The 15,837-nt window shown below is 48.8% G+C and overlaps 4 protein-coding genes across 4 annotated transcripts; 2 read left to right on the plus strand and 2 right to left on the minus strand.

Annotated features, from left to right (window-relative positions):
- Positions 1–91: 91 nt before the first annotated feature.
- Positions 92–5,834, minus strand: BDBG_08084 (RING finger membrane protein). Its single transcript, XM_031723401.1, has 3 exons — positions 5,726–5,834; positions 1,959–5,662; positions 92–1,891 (listed from the first exon to the last, which is right to left on the minus strand). Exons 2-3 carry the CDS (start codon positions 5,515–5,517, stop codon positions 363–365), a joined length of 5,088 nt encoding a protein of 1,695 aa, XP_031580549.1. The 5' UTR covers positions 5,518–5,662; positions 5,726–5,834; the 3' UTR covers positions 92–362.
- Positions 5,835–6,538: 704 nt separating this feature from the next.
- BDBG_08085 (uncharacterized protein) lies at positions 6,539–9,797 on the plus strand (the record flags this gene model as incomplete). The annotated part of the gene is made up of 4 exons (XM_002621416.2): positions 6,539–6,687; positions 6,779–7,495; positions 7,612–7,927; positions 7,977–9,797. 4 exons carry the CDS (start codon positions 6,539–6,541, stop codon positions 9,795–9,797), a joined length of 3,003 nt encoding a protein of 1,000 aa, XP_002621462.1.
- A 190-nt stretch (positions 9,798–9,987) lies between these two features.
- On the minus strand, positions 9,988–11,390 carry BDBG_08086 (DUF788 domain-containing protein). The gene is made up of 2 exons (XM_031723402.1): positions 11,128–11,390; positions 9,988–11,063 (listed from the first exon to the last, which is right to left on the minus strand). The coding sequence occupies exons 1-2, from the start codon at positions 11,134–11,136 to the stop codon at positions 10,530–10,532; spliced, it is 543 nt and encodes a 180-aa protein (XP_031580550.1). The 5' UTR covers positions 11,137–11,390; the 3' UTR covers positions 9,988–10,529.
- Positions 11,391–11,650: 260 nt separating this feature from the next.
- Positions 11,651–15,835, plus strand: BDBG_08087 (protein bimA). The gene is made up of 4 exons (XM_031723403.1): positions 11,651–12,712; positions 12,817–12,990; positions 13,069–14,921; positions 15,035–15,835. The coding sequence occupies exons 1-4, from the start codon at positions 12,376–12,378 to the stop codon at positions 15,104–15,106; spliced, it is 2,436 nt and encodes an 811-aa protein (XP_031580551.1). The 5' UTR covers positions 11,651–12,375; the 3' UTR covers positions 15,107–15,835.
- The last annotated feature ends 2 nt before the right edge of the window (positions 15,836–15,837 follow it).

Consider the following 15,837-nt stretch of genomic DNA (forward strand, 5'->3'; position numbering starts at 1 on the left):
CGATGGGATGCAGTACGATCAACCACAAAGTTGCTGCCTAAAAGTGGCCAATGAGAGCGCCGCAGATTGTCTCCGCCTGCCAAAGTGGGGCTGAGAGCCTCGTGGAGGAACCTTGAGGTCACGTGCAATCCGTACGTAGAACGGGCAGGCAGAACAATTTCTTGATCCAACATCAACAAAGGCAAACGAATTTATTTTGTCTAGTAAGTGCGAATAAAATTATTATATGCAACGCAGGAAAATTAATATACATGGCTTAGAGAATAGAACGGTAAAACTGTTTGTTTTTAAAATACTACAGATAATTTTAAACTAGTTGAAAAGGTGGGGAAAAAAAATTGAAAATTGCAAACGCAGTCGTATCATGAAGTAATCATCCGCCGTGTTACACCAACATCTTTCGCACGCTTCTCTCCAAAGTTATGAAGGCGCTCTCCAATTAGATACACGTCATCCCGAACGCCCACCCTCCAGATGGCAATTTTCTTACGGGCTTGGTGTGCAGCCCATACGAGAAGAACCGCCATCAACGTCGCAGGGAAACAGTAGCGGTATACCTCAGAGCGCACTGTGGCTGACGAATCACGGAAGATGGTGGAATTAAGAATAGCCCCGACGGGCAACGGTACCAAAATCGCAACACAGCCAAGCAAGGTAGCAGGAACGATAAATGCACGGGTGGCCAGCTTAATGTCCGAATTCATCCAGCCGTTGCGTAGGATGGAGTTGAGGGCATTGGCTGGGCGCGAGCCGCGATACCACAATATAAATCTGACAGCCATGCGTACGTATAGGACGCCGAGCGTCCAATCTTGGACGAAGTGGATGACGTGGGCGTCGCCACCCCCGATGTAGGTGTGCAGAGGAATCAGAACATAGAGTTCCGTAAGCAAGGCGAAAAGGGAAGGGAGGAATAGAGCGTATGCCCATCCAATGTACAGGAGGCTGATGAGTTTCACAAGTAGGTTGTACGCGTGTGGGAATGCCTGTCGCGGGGATGCTAGGTAGGGTTGCAGACATTGACGGAGCGCCGGGAGGCCGTGGCGACAGTAAACTAGCGCGTAGAATACTCCGCCAACCACGTATATGCCGGTAGAAAAGGCGTAGATGTCGTTCACGCGGATATGGCTGGGGAAGAGTGAAGATATCATCCATCGCCCGATGACGAGGGGGACTATAGTGCATCCAAGCCCAGTCACAGCGGCGAAGACCCATATCATGAAAATAAATATAGCGATCCGGGTTTTGAATCTCGGAGGCACATAGACGTGGGCGAACATTTTGTTCGACCTCCCATGAAGCCCCTCTTTGCTATCCTCCTTGCCATCAATGCGCTTATTATTTTCGTCAACTTCTAAGAAAACAGGGATACCCTTCGGAATTCGAACCTGGTCGGACCCTGGAGCTCGCACAAATCTACCATCTCGTAGAAATATTTTACGCCGGTTTTCACCCTCCAGGGTATCCCGGCGGCCGAAAATCCGGCCACGCCATGTTGGGTATGCATGTCGCCCTTCCTCATCTTTACGCCGTTTCCCAAACAGGAAGTGCGTCAACCTCAATTTGTGCGCGCACTTGTGGAACCACCAATTGTACATTTTATGCAAGCCATCTGATGGGCGGATATAACGGATCGCCAACGGCATTACAAAGTTGTAGAAAAGTAGGTCGACAGGAAATTCCAAAACGGGCTCATTGGAAGACCAGTGTACCGGGAGCACATCGCGGAAACTCAGAGATAAGCCCCAGACAACGCCGCCAAGGCAAACAATAACTAGTCCGCCGTACACAAGAGCGCTGAAGGCGATTTTGCGTAATTGAGTGGTGATATTGCGTTCAAGAACATCGCGTACCGGATGGAACGTCGGGTCGTCAGGATCACGGATGAAATCTAATACAGACTTTTGTTAGTCCAAAGTTTATATTTCTAAATATCAAGACATGTGTTCTATACTCACATAATACACCACTTCGCATAATCTTCCGGCACATGGACACAAAAAGTGCAAAATGGAACATGTAGCAAGTTCCGATGAACCAATGCACGAATAGCGATGTGAACGGCGAATCCAGCGTGAATGCGGTCCGCGAAGACAATGTTGCACCACGGAAAAGTGGAAGGAGGGCAATGTCGAGCAGAATGCCACAATAGAGGGGGAATACAATCATTTCGATCCCAATGATGAGGATCACTTTCATTACTCCACCAGCTTGCTGCAAAACATCAGCTACAGCTCCTTCCCGCCGATTCTCCTGGCGTGGTCCGGAAAACAGAGCGGAAAACCTTAGGTACAGCATCCCAAGAACAGAGGCAAAGCAATATCCAACTATAATTGCAATAATTCGATCCTTGGTATCCCATTGTGCCAAGTCATGGTTCAACGATAATGAGACCTTTTCCTCGACTCCGCCGATTTTCAGGTTGGGCCAATTTTCTGTCTCCAAAAAGAATAGCGCCGACTTTCCAACGCCCGCAACGGCACCTGCTGCAGTGTTGAGTAGGTTCATAGGTTCGAGAGATAGTATAGAGGCGATGAGTCGTTGCGAGGCCCCCTGCTGGAGGAGAAGCAATGGAGTGTCGTAAACAATAGTCTTCCCAAGGCTGAGGATAAAGCTGAAAAAAGTTGCGATCCGCTCTTGGTGGATCCTCAAGGCTTGATGAGATAACACGGAGAACATGGGTAAGTCGGATTCGTGGAAGGTAAAGAATGCGCCTAGAACACCTTTAAGGCGCTGGCTGCTTTGGTCGATCATAGATAGCGACGCAGCTGTAAGAGCATTGCTTCCGGAAAATTTTGTGAGAGAAGGGATGAATCGTCCGAACGTGACGAGTAGGAACCGGAATAGAACGTTCGTTAGGTAGACAATATATCCTACACTCCCGAGAAGTGTATCAACGGTGATATCGACAACTAGAGATACAAGTGCAATTGGGACTCCAATTAATAGCCGTATCGGATTGGTGAAAAGAACCAGTGCGATTTTGCCCCACAGGTATGGGAGCCAAATGCCGACTGCAACGGTAAAGGATACGATCAATGCGCTGAATACACCGTTTTGCAGCAGACCGACGATAGGGCCTTGCATGCCGATAAGCTCTAAGAGACCTTCCAGATCATCAGCATCGTCCACAGGTTCAATATCGTCGGGGTCTACTGGAGCAATCGGGCCGTCAGCAAACCCTGGTTCGTCCATTGGGTCATGAAAATGATGATGCCCATTCGGCGCGGGTTCGAATGGAGCTTCTTGTGCGGGATTTTCTATGGCAGGTTCAGCATCACGGTCTTCTTCTCGGCCTTCACCCTCTCCCCGCCGCGGAAGAGGCACCCCACCCCAAAACCAATTCGAGGCCCGATCAACCAAACTCTCAGGACGAGGGCCTACTGCTTCCATAGGGTGTGGTCGCTGGAGTGGGGCTTCCGAAGGTTCAGCTTCTGTAGCTGGCATGGATCCTTGTTCGTGAATGTTAACCTCGGGAGCATGTTGTTCAGCGGGAGTTGGAGGGTACAGGGAGGCTTGACTGTCGGGCAGCTGTACCGCTTCCTGTGGTGGAGAGGAGTGATCTGAACTATTATGCCGAAGAGTATGGGACGATAAGTCCACCGAATGCCTAGAACCGGACGGGCCAGCTACTTCGGAACCAAAGCGCGCAGATGGGGTGAAAGGCTCGAGATTTGGGAAGACAGGTGATGAGGAGTTCGTGGGGACACTAGGGTTTGCAGTTGGATCTCCAAATCTCAGGTTGATTGTTCGCTCTGGTGTATCCTGGATTTCCCGTCGTTCTTCTCTAGGGGGGTAAATACTGGCTGAAGACGATGGGTGAGGGCCATCGTCATGATGCATCGGCGCATCAAATGGAGCGTGAAGGGCTGAGGTACTTCCTTCGTCGTTTTCTTGCAAGGTTCCCTCGGATATTTCACCAAATTTGAATCCCTGTTCGCCCACACGCTCCAATTTTTGCATTGCCGCTATAACCCAACCCAGTTCTTCTTGGCGGCCTTCTTCCTCAATTATTCTTAGTATTTCCGTCGGATTTCTTGCACCACGAGTCCACAGGTCTTTGAACACATCCAGGCCAGGCCATTGGGCATTGCCGTGATTTTCAGAATTAGCCACTATTTCGTCGTTGGCCTGGTTGGTCGTCGGAGCGTGCTCGAGAATATGGCCTACTTCATCGATGGGGCCTTGGTTCGAGTTGTTTTCAACTTGTGAAGGCCAATGTTGGCTAAGTGATTCAAAGTCGTGGCTGGGGCCACCAGGCTGTTGTGGCTGGTCCGGTTGTAGAGACATATCGTTCGATTGCGTGTGATCCCAATCGGGTAATCCGCTATTCTCGTGTTCAGATACATCTTCTCGATTTTCTTCCTGAAGTATTTCTTGGTTCGGTTCCTGGTTGTCTTCTTGGCTTGGCTCCTCGTGGGCCTCCTGATGATGGACATGTTGAACAGGGCGCGGTCGCGGCTCTTCAACAGGTTGATTCGCCGCCGCATCAGCAATCAGCTGCGCAGCTGCTTCTCGATCTGCCTCAGCAAGATTAATCGCAGGTTGCTGCTGTACTACCCATTCCCTAATTAAGAACACAAGAATAAAAGCAATAACCACCGAAAGAGTGATTATCTGCCCCTCGAACGTATCTATTAAAATATTATTCAGGGTGGAGTAGGGAGTCAACTTGTTTAAAAAGGAAACATCTGATAGCCAGGATGGTTGGCGAAACCGTCGAATAGAGACGCTAGTTGCATTCGTTGAGTTTGAACCAGCCGTCTCGAGTACAGATGAAGTCGTTGTCGCCCAGGTGTCCCGCAGGAGCTTCTTCATAATGGTGTATATCAAGGGCTCACCGGCTGAGAAATTGAGCATGGCGGAAAATGGCGATACGAAAGACGGAAGTGTAGGCGTCATGTTTTGAGGTCCCACCCCCGTAGAAAGATTGTTGGATGCGAGGGTGTTGGCAGGAGAAGTTCCGTGGGCTGCAAGCTGATCAAGCGCCTGGCTTGCTGGGGGCACACTCGAGCCGTGGTAGAATTCAGGGTTCGGCCACCGCCCATCAGCTAACCAAAACAGACCTCTCCAGATAGCTCTCATGGACCACGGGAGCCATCCTAACCATACGAAAGCAACCAGGACGAAGCGTAGCCATGTAAGTAGTGACCGACCGCCATGAAGAATGAGCTCCTTCAGGAAAACCGGAGCCGGCAGCTCCTTGGGCATATTCGGGTCATAAAGCTTTGTAAATCTGAAAGGCGTCTTGCACAGCTCACAATATTTCTTTTGTGAATGGGAAAGCCATTGCATCAAACACTCTTGGTGAACAAATTTGATGCTCCCGCTACATTTGCACGGATAAAAGAGCTGCTCCTCCTCGGTACCTTCGCCGCGGCATATTCGACAAGTGTCAGATTCGTCTACACTTCGTCTGTTGGTCGCAGTGTTTGTGGCAAAGGCAGGGTCGTTCATGATATCCGGGAGAGGACCAGCCCTCCGGTCCCGGCCAGCCACAATCCGGTTGATATCCATCTTCCTTGACGTCGAGAAAAAGAAATTACAGGGAGATTAGAAGGATGACCATGCTATGGTGAATGCTGGGAGCATGCCCGCATCCCGGAGGTAGGTATCGATTTGTTGTTTGTCTCCTTCGCGATTAAGATAGATATCTACAAAACTGCGGGAATAGTCAGTCAGCACAGTACAAGAGATTTCTCCGCAGTACTAAGGGTTTACAAACCACAAGTCTTCTAAGTTCTCAAGGTAGTATCAAACGGTATGCGGCGTGGGTGAGTGTCCAGGCAAGTAATATACTCGGGAGAGTAGACATGGAGCAGGAAGAAGCCAAACCCCGGTCTTTCTCTCGCCGTTCTAAAAGTTTCCAAGTCGCCAGGATGATGCTTACTCAGCCAATTCTCCGCGGAACAACCATTTTCCGCAGGGTTATTACGTTAAGTTAGTTACGTCACAGCCAGGGCATCAACGCGCCAGACCGACCCGCCAAGATATTGCCTCCGACAGACTGACTGGCATGTGATTGGCCACCCCGTGACTTCCAACTTCCACCATGGTGAAACCTCGTCTGCTACAAGGGAGCGAAGAGAACGACATATAAAACCTGGCCTACCTGCCCTGCCGTCTCTCGCTGAATGCAAGTATCAAACATCCTTATTATCACCTAATAATATCTAATAACTGCACTCCCTGAGAAGTGGGTTTTGCGCGTCCCCAAGCTCATTCATTCATTTCCTGTGGGTTGAAGTTAACTGGTCCGCAGAGCTCCATGCCAAGATCCACCTCTTCACCTCCGTCAGACCTCGAACCATAAATTCCTTTTGCTTGCCTTGACGTGCGCTGGTTCTTCCTCGCACTTTTATTGCGAGCCTGGTTGCCCGTGAATTTTTCCCTTTATGAGATATATGAGCACTAGTCGCATTGCTTTACGTGTGGTGATAGAGCGCTGCGAGACGACGAACCAGCGATAATATAAAAAAAATAAAAAAAGCAAGGAAAGAAAGAAAGCTAGAGCGGCGCGTCAACTGACGCCACAAGAATGGCGATGGCAGCGGACGGAACAGTGGTGGGGAATATGAAAAATGGTCAGATTAATGGTTTGTCCATTCAAAAGCAAGCAGAAGGAAAAGAAGAACATCGGAGACGACCTACGAGCTTCGCACGGTGGTCGCTTGCAGTTGCCCTACGGTATGCTATTTCGTCGGATGCCCCTCCGCCCCTCCAGTTCCCTCTCCTTCTAGGTCTCTATCATACTGATTTCTTTTTCTTTTTTCAATAGGCTAGTCATATGGTACGCTTTACTTACGCCATTCTTCTACTGCCCATCGACGCTACCAGAACTTGATAACACTTCTCCAACGGTTTGCAAGCCGTACCTGATTGCGCGGTCACATCTCGAGCCTCATGTAACTCGGTATTATGAAGCTTACGGAGCTACATATGTCGACACCATTCGCCCATATGCACGCAATTTCAACGAGAAGATATACACTCCTACTACTGATTTCACAAAACGAAATTACCGCGCATATGGAGCGCCCCATATTGAGAAGGCAGCATCATATTTTCAGAACAAGTGGGGAGAAATCGTTACGCCTCATATCCATTCATTACAAAGCTCCTTGAGCCGTACATACCAATCGTCAATTGAGCCGCATTATGCACGCGTTGCTTCAGTAGTAACCTTCTATTATAGCACAACAGTTTCCCAGGTTGATTATCTGCGCCAAACGTATATTGTACCAGTTTACGGACGAACGAAGCCAGTTATTGTCAGCATGTATTCCTACACATACGATAGTGTGGTGAACAAGATCTACCCGTACAGTAAGAAGACGTGGTCATATCTGGCGACATTCATAAACGAGGCGCTTCTGCCTGGAGTTTCTAGACTCTACCGCGAAAACGTTGAGCCTCAGCTGCTTAGGATTGGTGAGAAGCTCGCAAGTTATCGCGAGGGCAGGAAGCTTGGTGCTGTTGGTGAAGAAGCTGAAATGTGAGCTCCACTACCCTTGCCATCCTCGCGCATCAAACTTGGATGCACTCCCGCTGTTCCCAAGAGGCCTGAATTATAATTACCCCCCCTTTTAATTTAAGCTAATGCCTCTGCAGTTTATCCGAACCATTTAGCTCAACCCCCACCGTTTCAACGTTAGCAACTACAGTATCACCGAAGACGTCTGATTACAGTCCGTCGACCACTGCGACTTCGACTTCGGTATCTGTGCCAGACCCTGAGCAATCAGTGGATAAGGCGAGCCTTGCGCGCGAAACAATAGCCTCGGATTTGAAAACATGGCAAGAAAAGTTCGCTACTGCGGCTGATAAAGGAGCCGAAGACCTCAGTGAACGGGTCGCTAAGATTGTAGAGAGCTACGTAAATGACACGCAGGGATCAGGCGAAGCGCTCGTATCCGAGTTGGAATCGGTGGGACATCGAGAGCTCGAATCTCTTAGAACCAAAATCATCGATATAGTGCGTAATTTACCTGACGAATCCACCTTCGAAGATCGCGAAGCCGCCGAGGGATCAATTGGCACAAGCTGTTAGGACATCGGCTTATGCTATCCGGGAAGCTGCACAGAAGCTTCGAGAGTGGTTCGCGGACTTTAATAGTGACCTTCATGTGAGGGTAACCTCCGCCTCTGACGCTACCATCGAGGTCCTTGACCAGATCCGTGACCTGAGCCTTCAGAATATTGGGATGAAATGGGCGTGGATGGATGGCGTGACATACAAGGATTGGGCGAAATATAATGCGCTGAAGAAACAACTTCACAGCTGGCGCGAGGAAGTTAGGGAAGTTGGTATGCAACATGGTGCTTATGAAGAAGCAAAGGCCCTCGGAATTGATATTATTAACAAAGGAATGAGGATTGCGGAAAAAACGGCGAAGGAGCTTACTAGGTTAAAGGAGGTTGGGAAGTGGAAAATCGAAGCGGAGGATATCAGCGATGATTTTGAGACGAAGACGAGCGATGCGGCTGAAGCTCGTGCCAGCAAGATAGCAGCAATGGGTCTGGGTGAACCAGAACCAGAACCAGATGCTGAATATCACTCGACATCACCACCCGAGGATAAGTCCAACGAGGCGAACCCGCTTGATGAAGATCCTTCATTCGACACGGATCCCGCTATTAGCCACGACGATATGCCCGAAGCCAGTGATGTGGGAACCCCCGGAAACAGCGCTTCTGGGGACGAACAAGACGTTCCACTATCTGTTGTATTTACAAGCAGTATACCAACACCCGAACCTGAGTCTGAGCCTGAGCCCGAGCCCGAACCAGAGCCCGAACCAGAATCAGAACCCGTTTTGGATGATGAGGCTACTACCACTGGGCCTAAGGTTTGGGGTGGGGCTGCCGCTGAATTCATAGAACATGAAAATCATGTCCCTGCTAATACTCCTGAGCAGACTTTTGATGCTACGCCGTCTTCATCCCAGCAGCCCTCTGTATCATCGAACGTGGCTCCGTCGGAGACAGTCCTCTCAGAGCAATACTCCATTCCCATGCCGCCCCCCGAAGCCAGTTCCATTTTTTCAGACTCTCTTTCTCAGGCTAAGAAACTGTATGACATTTCACATTCGGCCGCCAGAGCTCAGGATTCTGGAATTCCTGATGAAAGAATTGTCGCCTCCATCGAATCCGCTTACTCCGGGTCTCTCCAACACGCGAGTGAAAAACTTGAATCTCGTCTCAAAGCAGCTTCAGAATACGCAGGAATTCCCCTCAGCCCTTCTCCCACTGCAACAGTAAACGATGACACGCTCTCAAGTGCTTCCGCAAAGCTCCAAGAGAATCTCGAACATGCCTCTCAGAGCCTCGCAAGCGCAGTCGCAAGCGCCACTGACGAAGCAGCCTTTCCCGGCCAGCAGATAATCCTCGATGCGCGTCGCCGTTATTACGAAGCCATTGGCCTCGCTCATGACGAGTATTCTATCTTCATCAACTCTGCGTCTAGTCATGTACAACCTACTGAAGAAACGAGTATCAGTAGTCCAACCAGCGACAAGCCCAGCAAGCCAATTCTCGAGGAGGCCAGTTCCGAATTTAGCGTCGTCTCGTCTCTGGCATCTGCTAGCCTAGATGCAGTTCTGTATTCCGTTAGCTCGGTGGGGACCGCCATCGCTCCCGCCTCCGCGACTAGGATTATTGAGGATGCCTCCTCGAGGTTCCACGATGCACTCTCCGCTGCTGCGGCGTCTCTTGAGTTGGTGTCATCTTCTTCGAGTACTATTGCTAGCTCTCCAAAACATACTGCTGCTCACGAAACAGGCAGGGACGAGCTGTAGAATGGCCTATTACTAAAAATGGCAATCGACATGTTACTAAAAAAACAAACAGGAGGGGAAAGAAAGAAAGGAAGAAAGAAAGAAGAGAAAAGAAGAGAAGAATGCGCTACCACCATTCCAACGGAAGTGGTACGTTTCTTCCTAGCATTTATTTCTTTATTTTTAGTTTTTTTTTAACAAAGAAGAAGCGGCACGACCAAAACGGACATCCATGTTTTTATACCCCATACCATACCCATACATCACTTCCCCTAGTACACATAATAATATATCTTACAGACCCACTTACTTTCGCTGGTTTGATATAAGCCACAGCTCGTACCTATATGTTGTTGCATTTATGTCCCGTGCACTTTGATCGGCCATATATATATTCGTTACCAGTCGACCCTTTAGCTACATGACGTGACATTCTTTCCTTTCTTTCCCTTCTTTTCCTGTGATTTGGACAAGTTTCATTAAGTATTATTTTCTCATGTTCTCTATTTCCCAGCGCCTGGCAGCGTCTATTTTGTAAAATGGCACAACTCACCTTTTTTCTCGGCATACAAACACCAAGCAATATATACATGTACATAACTAAAATATACAAGATCACATCGACCGCCCTTTTGGTTTTTGCAAAAATGTAAACGCAAAGGCAAGAAAAAATATCCAAACTGCTCGATCAGTAGCCGTATTAGCTGTCCATGTACACGTCGTAAGCCCCCCAAAAACCGCCCATCCAATCCATCACCGGTATCTGACCCTTTGCGCCGCTCCCCTCTTCTCCATCTTCTTCTGTCTCTTGCTCTCCACACCCTCCCCACCATCCACGTCTCCCAGCCCCGCCATACCCGCCATACCCGCCATACCCCCCTTAAACCCCATAAACGTCGAATACACCAACCAAGCTGAATACAAAGGCACAACGACCCACAGCCACCACGCGCGGTCCCCAAAGATACACACAGCCCCCATACACCCCCACGTCCAATAAATCACATCCCAAAAGTACTCCGTTAGGCCCGGTGCGTCTAGGTCTTCGCCGGCAGAGCGGAGGGTGTTCCCGCTGCCGCCGTCTCTGCTATAGCGCGGGCGGCCAAGGCGTTCGAGGTAGAATTCTATGGCGAGGGTTGGGGTTGTGAAGATGAGGTAGGGAGTTAAGGCGCGGGGACGGTTGAAGAGGAAGTGTAGGAGGAGGTAGAGGAGGTGGAGGGATAGGGAGGTTAGGTGGGTGCGATTGAGAAGGCGGGTGTTGCGGGCTGCGAGGGTTTTTGCGGCTTTCTTGGATGGAGGGTTAGTGGTAAATTGGGAGACTTTTGGGGGAGGGGGGGGGGGGGGGTGTTACTTGTGCCATTTGTATTTCGTCTTATTCGTCTTACTGTCCCGCAATAGGACTGTATTCATAGGGGAGTGTGGAGGGGGGGTTGTAGAAGTATGTTTTTTAGAGAGATGCGGTGGTTAAACGTACGCTGTTGTAGAAGAAGAAAGTATTATAATTAAATAATATTGATATGGGCCAAGACCTGAACAGAGGTTAAATAAATAAGTAATTAAATACTATGGAAATCACGCAGTCTGTCTAGAGTAACTAAATATGTTGGTTTAAAATAATTACGAAATAAAAAGTAAAAAAATAACAACATTTAATATAAATTATGCAGGCAAATATTATTTATACAAATTCCAAGGCGTACGTATGGCGTATGGACTGATGGTAGTTAGGGTATTAATAGGTAGGTACCTGGCAGCCCAGCCATTTAACCGCCCAACCACAGGTACCTCCCCTACCCTACCTAAAATACCTATTTACCTAATATTAGCAGCCACAAGCAGTCGTTCCAGCGACGAAAACCACCAAAACATATTCCCCCCCAATTAGTTATTAGTTAAATATTTAAATCTGTCTATATCTCGTGCCCGTTAACCCACGGCCCGCACCTCGCACCTCGCTCTGGACAATTCCTATCATATCTGTACGATCGCCTTGGGCTTCTGTTGACCCAACAGCAATATGAAAGCCTAGGCCACTTGCTCATAGAAACTGCTGCTGGGTGTTGTTGTCTCGTGTGGTGCTGCTGGGTAAATAAATAAATAAATATCCCATGAACTGAACTGTTCATCCTCGCCGCCGCAGTCCTCCTCGACACCTCCTCAGGATCTTTCTCAGTTGAATCTGCGGTGGAAGATGCACTGTCTTCCTCCCGCGCTGAGTCGTCCATGAGTCGTCCATCAACTATTTAAATAATCATTAATCATTCTCTAAAAAGCGCGCGGTTGTCTCTTCTCTCGCGGCTTCCTTCCCCCAGATTCCTCTTCGGCCAATCATCCCAGTGCCAAAATCCTCCGCCACCACCCCCTTCACACACATCACACACGCCTGCATCATACATTACTGTCATCCATTTCGATAGCTACATAACATTCAAACTCTTCCTCCTTCATACCTGCATGCGTTACTCACTCCTAAGATAGAATACGCCGTCCGGCAACCCACCTGGCTTGTCCCGCCCTAGCAACCCACCTCAAATCTCGACGAAAACCAATACATTATAAACAACAAAATAATAATATAAAAAAGACCTTATCCTGTGCCATGGCCCCTTCTGCACCCCACATCTCTAGCCAGCTAAGGCAACTAATATACTATCACCTCGATAACAACCTCATCCGCAACGCCCTCTTCCTTGCCGGCCGTCTCCACGCTTTCGAACCCCGGTCGTCTGAGGCTTCCTATCTCCTCGCGCTCTGCCACCTCCAGAGCGGCCAGCCTAAAGCTGCTTGGGAATACAGCAGGAATTCTGGATCCAGAGGGACACATGCTGGCTGTTCGTACGTCTATGCTCAGGCATGTCTGGACCTGGGCAAATACATTGAAGGGATCACTGCGTTGGAAAGGAGCAGGAATCTGTGGGCTTCTAAGAATACCTGGAGTAAGCAGCTTGGACACCCTTGTTTATTTGTTGGGATTTTTCACATATGAGGATCTATGCAGAAAGATTTACAATGAGGAGCGCTAACGTCCTTTTCGACATAGATAAACATAGCGAAACCCGCCGACAGCACCTCCCCGATGCTGCAGCATGTCTTTGCTTACAGGGAAAGTTGTGGCACGCCCATCAGGATCTGCATAAAGCTGTCGATTGCTATGTTGAAGCTCTAAAATTAAATCCTTTCCTTTGGGATGCATTTCTCGGTCTCTGCCAAACAGGTAAACAGAATCAATCACAAGAATTTCCGAATGGTTTCGCGTTGAGAGTAAGCGCTAACAGGATATCCAATGGGAAAGGTGCCAATATACGAGTCCCCAACATCTATAAGATGTCTCCAGAGATGTTGGCAATGCTTCCGTCCTCACAAGTACTCGAAAGCTCTGCAACATTCGAGAAAGTCGCACAGACAAACGGCCCTTTGCAGGCTCAGCCAAATATCAACCATAACCTAGATCCGTTCACCTCGTTTAGCGCTCGTGTTGACGCCGCAAATGGTTCTTCTGCGCTTTGGGAAAAGTTAAATGGCAGCAACGTGAGTGTTGTTTCGGTCAATGCCCCAGCTCCCGAAGGCTTGGAAACTCCAGTTGCACAAAGCGATTCGGACGAACTTCGAGTCGGCGGCAGCGGTGTAGCTTCTGGTGATCCGACTTGGGAGCCCCCTCTTGCACCTGCCAGGAAGAACAAAACCATCCAGACTCTGGGTCTGGATTATGGTGCTGATCCGCCACCTAAAATGAAGACGACACTCAAACCCAGAAGTAAGACCAGGGTGGACCCAGAGGATGCGCACGCGGCCATTGTCTCTAGGGAAACTACTGCACCGTCATTTGGAGGCGAACGGAAAAGAACGGTATCCGGTCAGGTTGCCCACCACACAAGCTCACAACCCCCTGAGCCAGGAGCTCCGCAGCGACGTAGTGTGCGGCTGTTTAACCAGATCCGCCCGACCAGCAGCAAATTTTCAACCTCTTCAGCAGCGTTCGGAGCGCGGGATGGTCGGGAGATTAAAAAGGTGAAGTCGACTGGTGCAAAACCTCGAACCGTTTCTGGATCGACGATGGGCCGAGTGGTTAGCGGCAATCGAAAGGCAGCTCCAGATGGAATGGACATTGATAATAAAGAGAGTCGGGGAGTTCCCGTTTCTGCTGTTCCGAATGGGGTGGTTGGCGGACAATCGAAGAGTAGCGTCCCGGACAAATCCAAGGACATCGAGGCTCTTAACTGGGTTTTAGATCTTTTTGCAAAACTTGCAGAGGGATACTCTGCGCTTATGGCATATAAATGCCAAGAGGCAATCCAGATATTCAACACGCTCCCGCAGAGTCAGCGGGAAACACCCTGGGTTCTGTCACAGATCGGCCGTGCGAATTACGAGCAAGGATTATATGCAGAAGCTGAGAAATATTTCATTCGAGTCAAAACTATCGCACCGTCAAGGTTGGAGGATATGGAGGTCTACTCGACAGTTCTATGGCATTTGAAGAATGAAGTTGAATTGGCGTATTTGGCGCACGAGCTGATGGAGGTAGATCGGCTCTCACCACAGGCCTGGTGTGCCATCGGCAACTCCTTCTCCCTACAATCTGACCATGACCAAGCGCTCAAGTGCTTCAAACGCGCAACACAACTGGATCATACCTTCGCCTACGCCTTTACCTTGCAGGGTCATGAATACGTCTCGAATGAAGAGTACGATAAGGCGTTGGACGCTTACCGGCACGGAATCAGTGCTGACAGCAGACATTATAACGCGTGGTACGGTATTGGCAAAGTATATGAGAAAATGGGCAAATACAAATTTGCGGAACAGCACTACCGGACAGCGTCCAATATCAATCCAACCAATGCGGTGTTGGTATGGTGTATCGGTTTGGTGCTAGAGAGGATGGGTAATCAAAAGGCTGCGCTGCTTCAGTACGGACGAGCCTGCTCGCTTGCGCCCCAGTCAGTTCTCGCTCGATTGCGCAAGGCGCGAGTTTTAATGAAGCTTAATGAGCTTAAACTTGCACACGTGGAACTTAAGATTCTGAAAGATCTTGCTCCCGATGAACCGAATGTACATTATCTATTGGGGAAGTTGTACAAAATGCTCCATGACAAGGCCAATGCGATCAAGCATTTCACGACGGCCTTGAATCTGGATCCAAAGGTATGATTCTTCTCTTCTTCTCTTTCCCCGCCCCGGGCCGAATTTATTTTTTAAGCTCTGTCCGTCTCACTCACCTAGGGGTATGCGCTGACCTAAAATTTCAACAATTACAGGCTGCTCAGTTTATCAAAGATGCAATGGAATCGTTAGAGAATCCCGAAGACGATGATGAGGATATGGGATGATTTAAAATCGCGGCCCACACTTGATTGTATCTTTATATTTCCTGCTTTTTTTACCCCTGCAGATAGATATCTGCCTCTCATCGCAGCCTGTGGACTCCCCCCCAATTACTGTCCCCAGCCATCCACCACCCTCACTTGTGCCTCCACTCCCACACTGTCTTGTCTTTTCAGCTTAGCCTAGCGAGATGTCTGATGTCTGGAGGTTGTTCTTCTTCTTCTTTTCTTTTCTTTTTCTTTTCTTTTCTTTTCCTTTCTTTTACCTGTGCTGGGCATTCGGTTTGGTGTTTGGTATTTTCTCCAAAACTGGCACGACGTGCATGAGCATGAACATGAGCATGAGAAACAGGAGTTTTCTGGATATTTGATTTGATCTTTGCTTTTTTCTTTCTTCCTTTTTCTCTTTTACCTCCTTACTCCTTTCCCCGCAACTTCTTTCGTTTTAATTCTGGATACAAACCTGCGCAGATGTACACTTTCTCTCGAGAGGGGAGGCTCGAACGGAGAGGGTAGTGATTGGGAAGTGATTTGTTGGATGGAAACTGGACGGGGAAATATGAAGGATTCCAATCTCCAAAACTATCCAAGGATGGCTTTTGAGAGTAGTGTATGTCTTCTGTAACCTGCGAGAGCTGCCCTGTGAATACAAATTAATGATTATTACCCCATGGAGACGGCCTTCATTCTTATTCCCAATTTATTATTATTAATACTCTTTATTTTTATTTTATTAT

The sequence above is a fragment of the Blastomyces gilchristii genome (genome assembly GCF_000003855.2).
Source record: "Blastomyces gilchristii SLH14081 genomic scaffold supercont1.22, whole genome shotgun sequence".
Lineage (NCBI taxonomy): Eukaryota > Fungi > Ascomycota > Eurotiomycetes > Onygenales > Ajellomycetaceae > Blastomyces > Blastomyces gilchristii.

What these genes read in the sequence shown, in the direction of transcription:
- BDBG_08084 (XM_031723401.1), bottom strand. Translation starts at nt 5,517, where the DNA reads ATGGATATCAACCGGATTGTGGCTGGCCGGGACCGGAGGGCTGGTCCT. An exon ending in TATGCGAAGTGGTGTATTAT is followed by an intron (nt 1,892 to 1,958) that starts GTGAGTATAGAA and finishes AGTCTGTATTAG; the next exon opens with ATTTCATCCGTGATCCTGAC.
- BDBG_08087 (XM_031723403.1), top strand. Translation starts at nt 12,376, where the DNA reads ATGGCCCCTTCTGCACCCCACATCTCTAGCCAGCTAAGGCAACTAATA. An exon ending in GGCTTCTAAGAATACCTGGA is followed by an intron (nt 12,713 to 12,816) that starts GTAAGCAGCTTG and finishes TTTTCGACATAG; the next exon opens with ATAAACATAGCGAAACCCGC. An exon ending in TCTCGGTCTCTGCCAAACAG is followed by an intron (nt 12,991 to 13,068) that starts GTAAACAGAATC and finishes CCAATGGGAAAG; the next exon opens with GTGCCAATATACGAGTCCCC.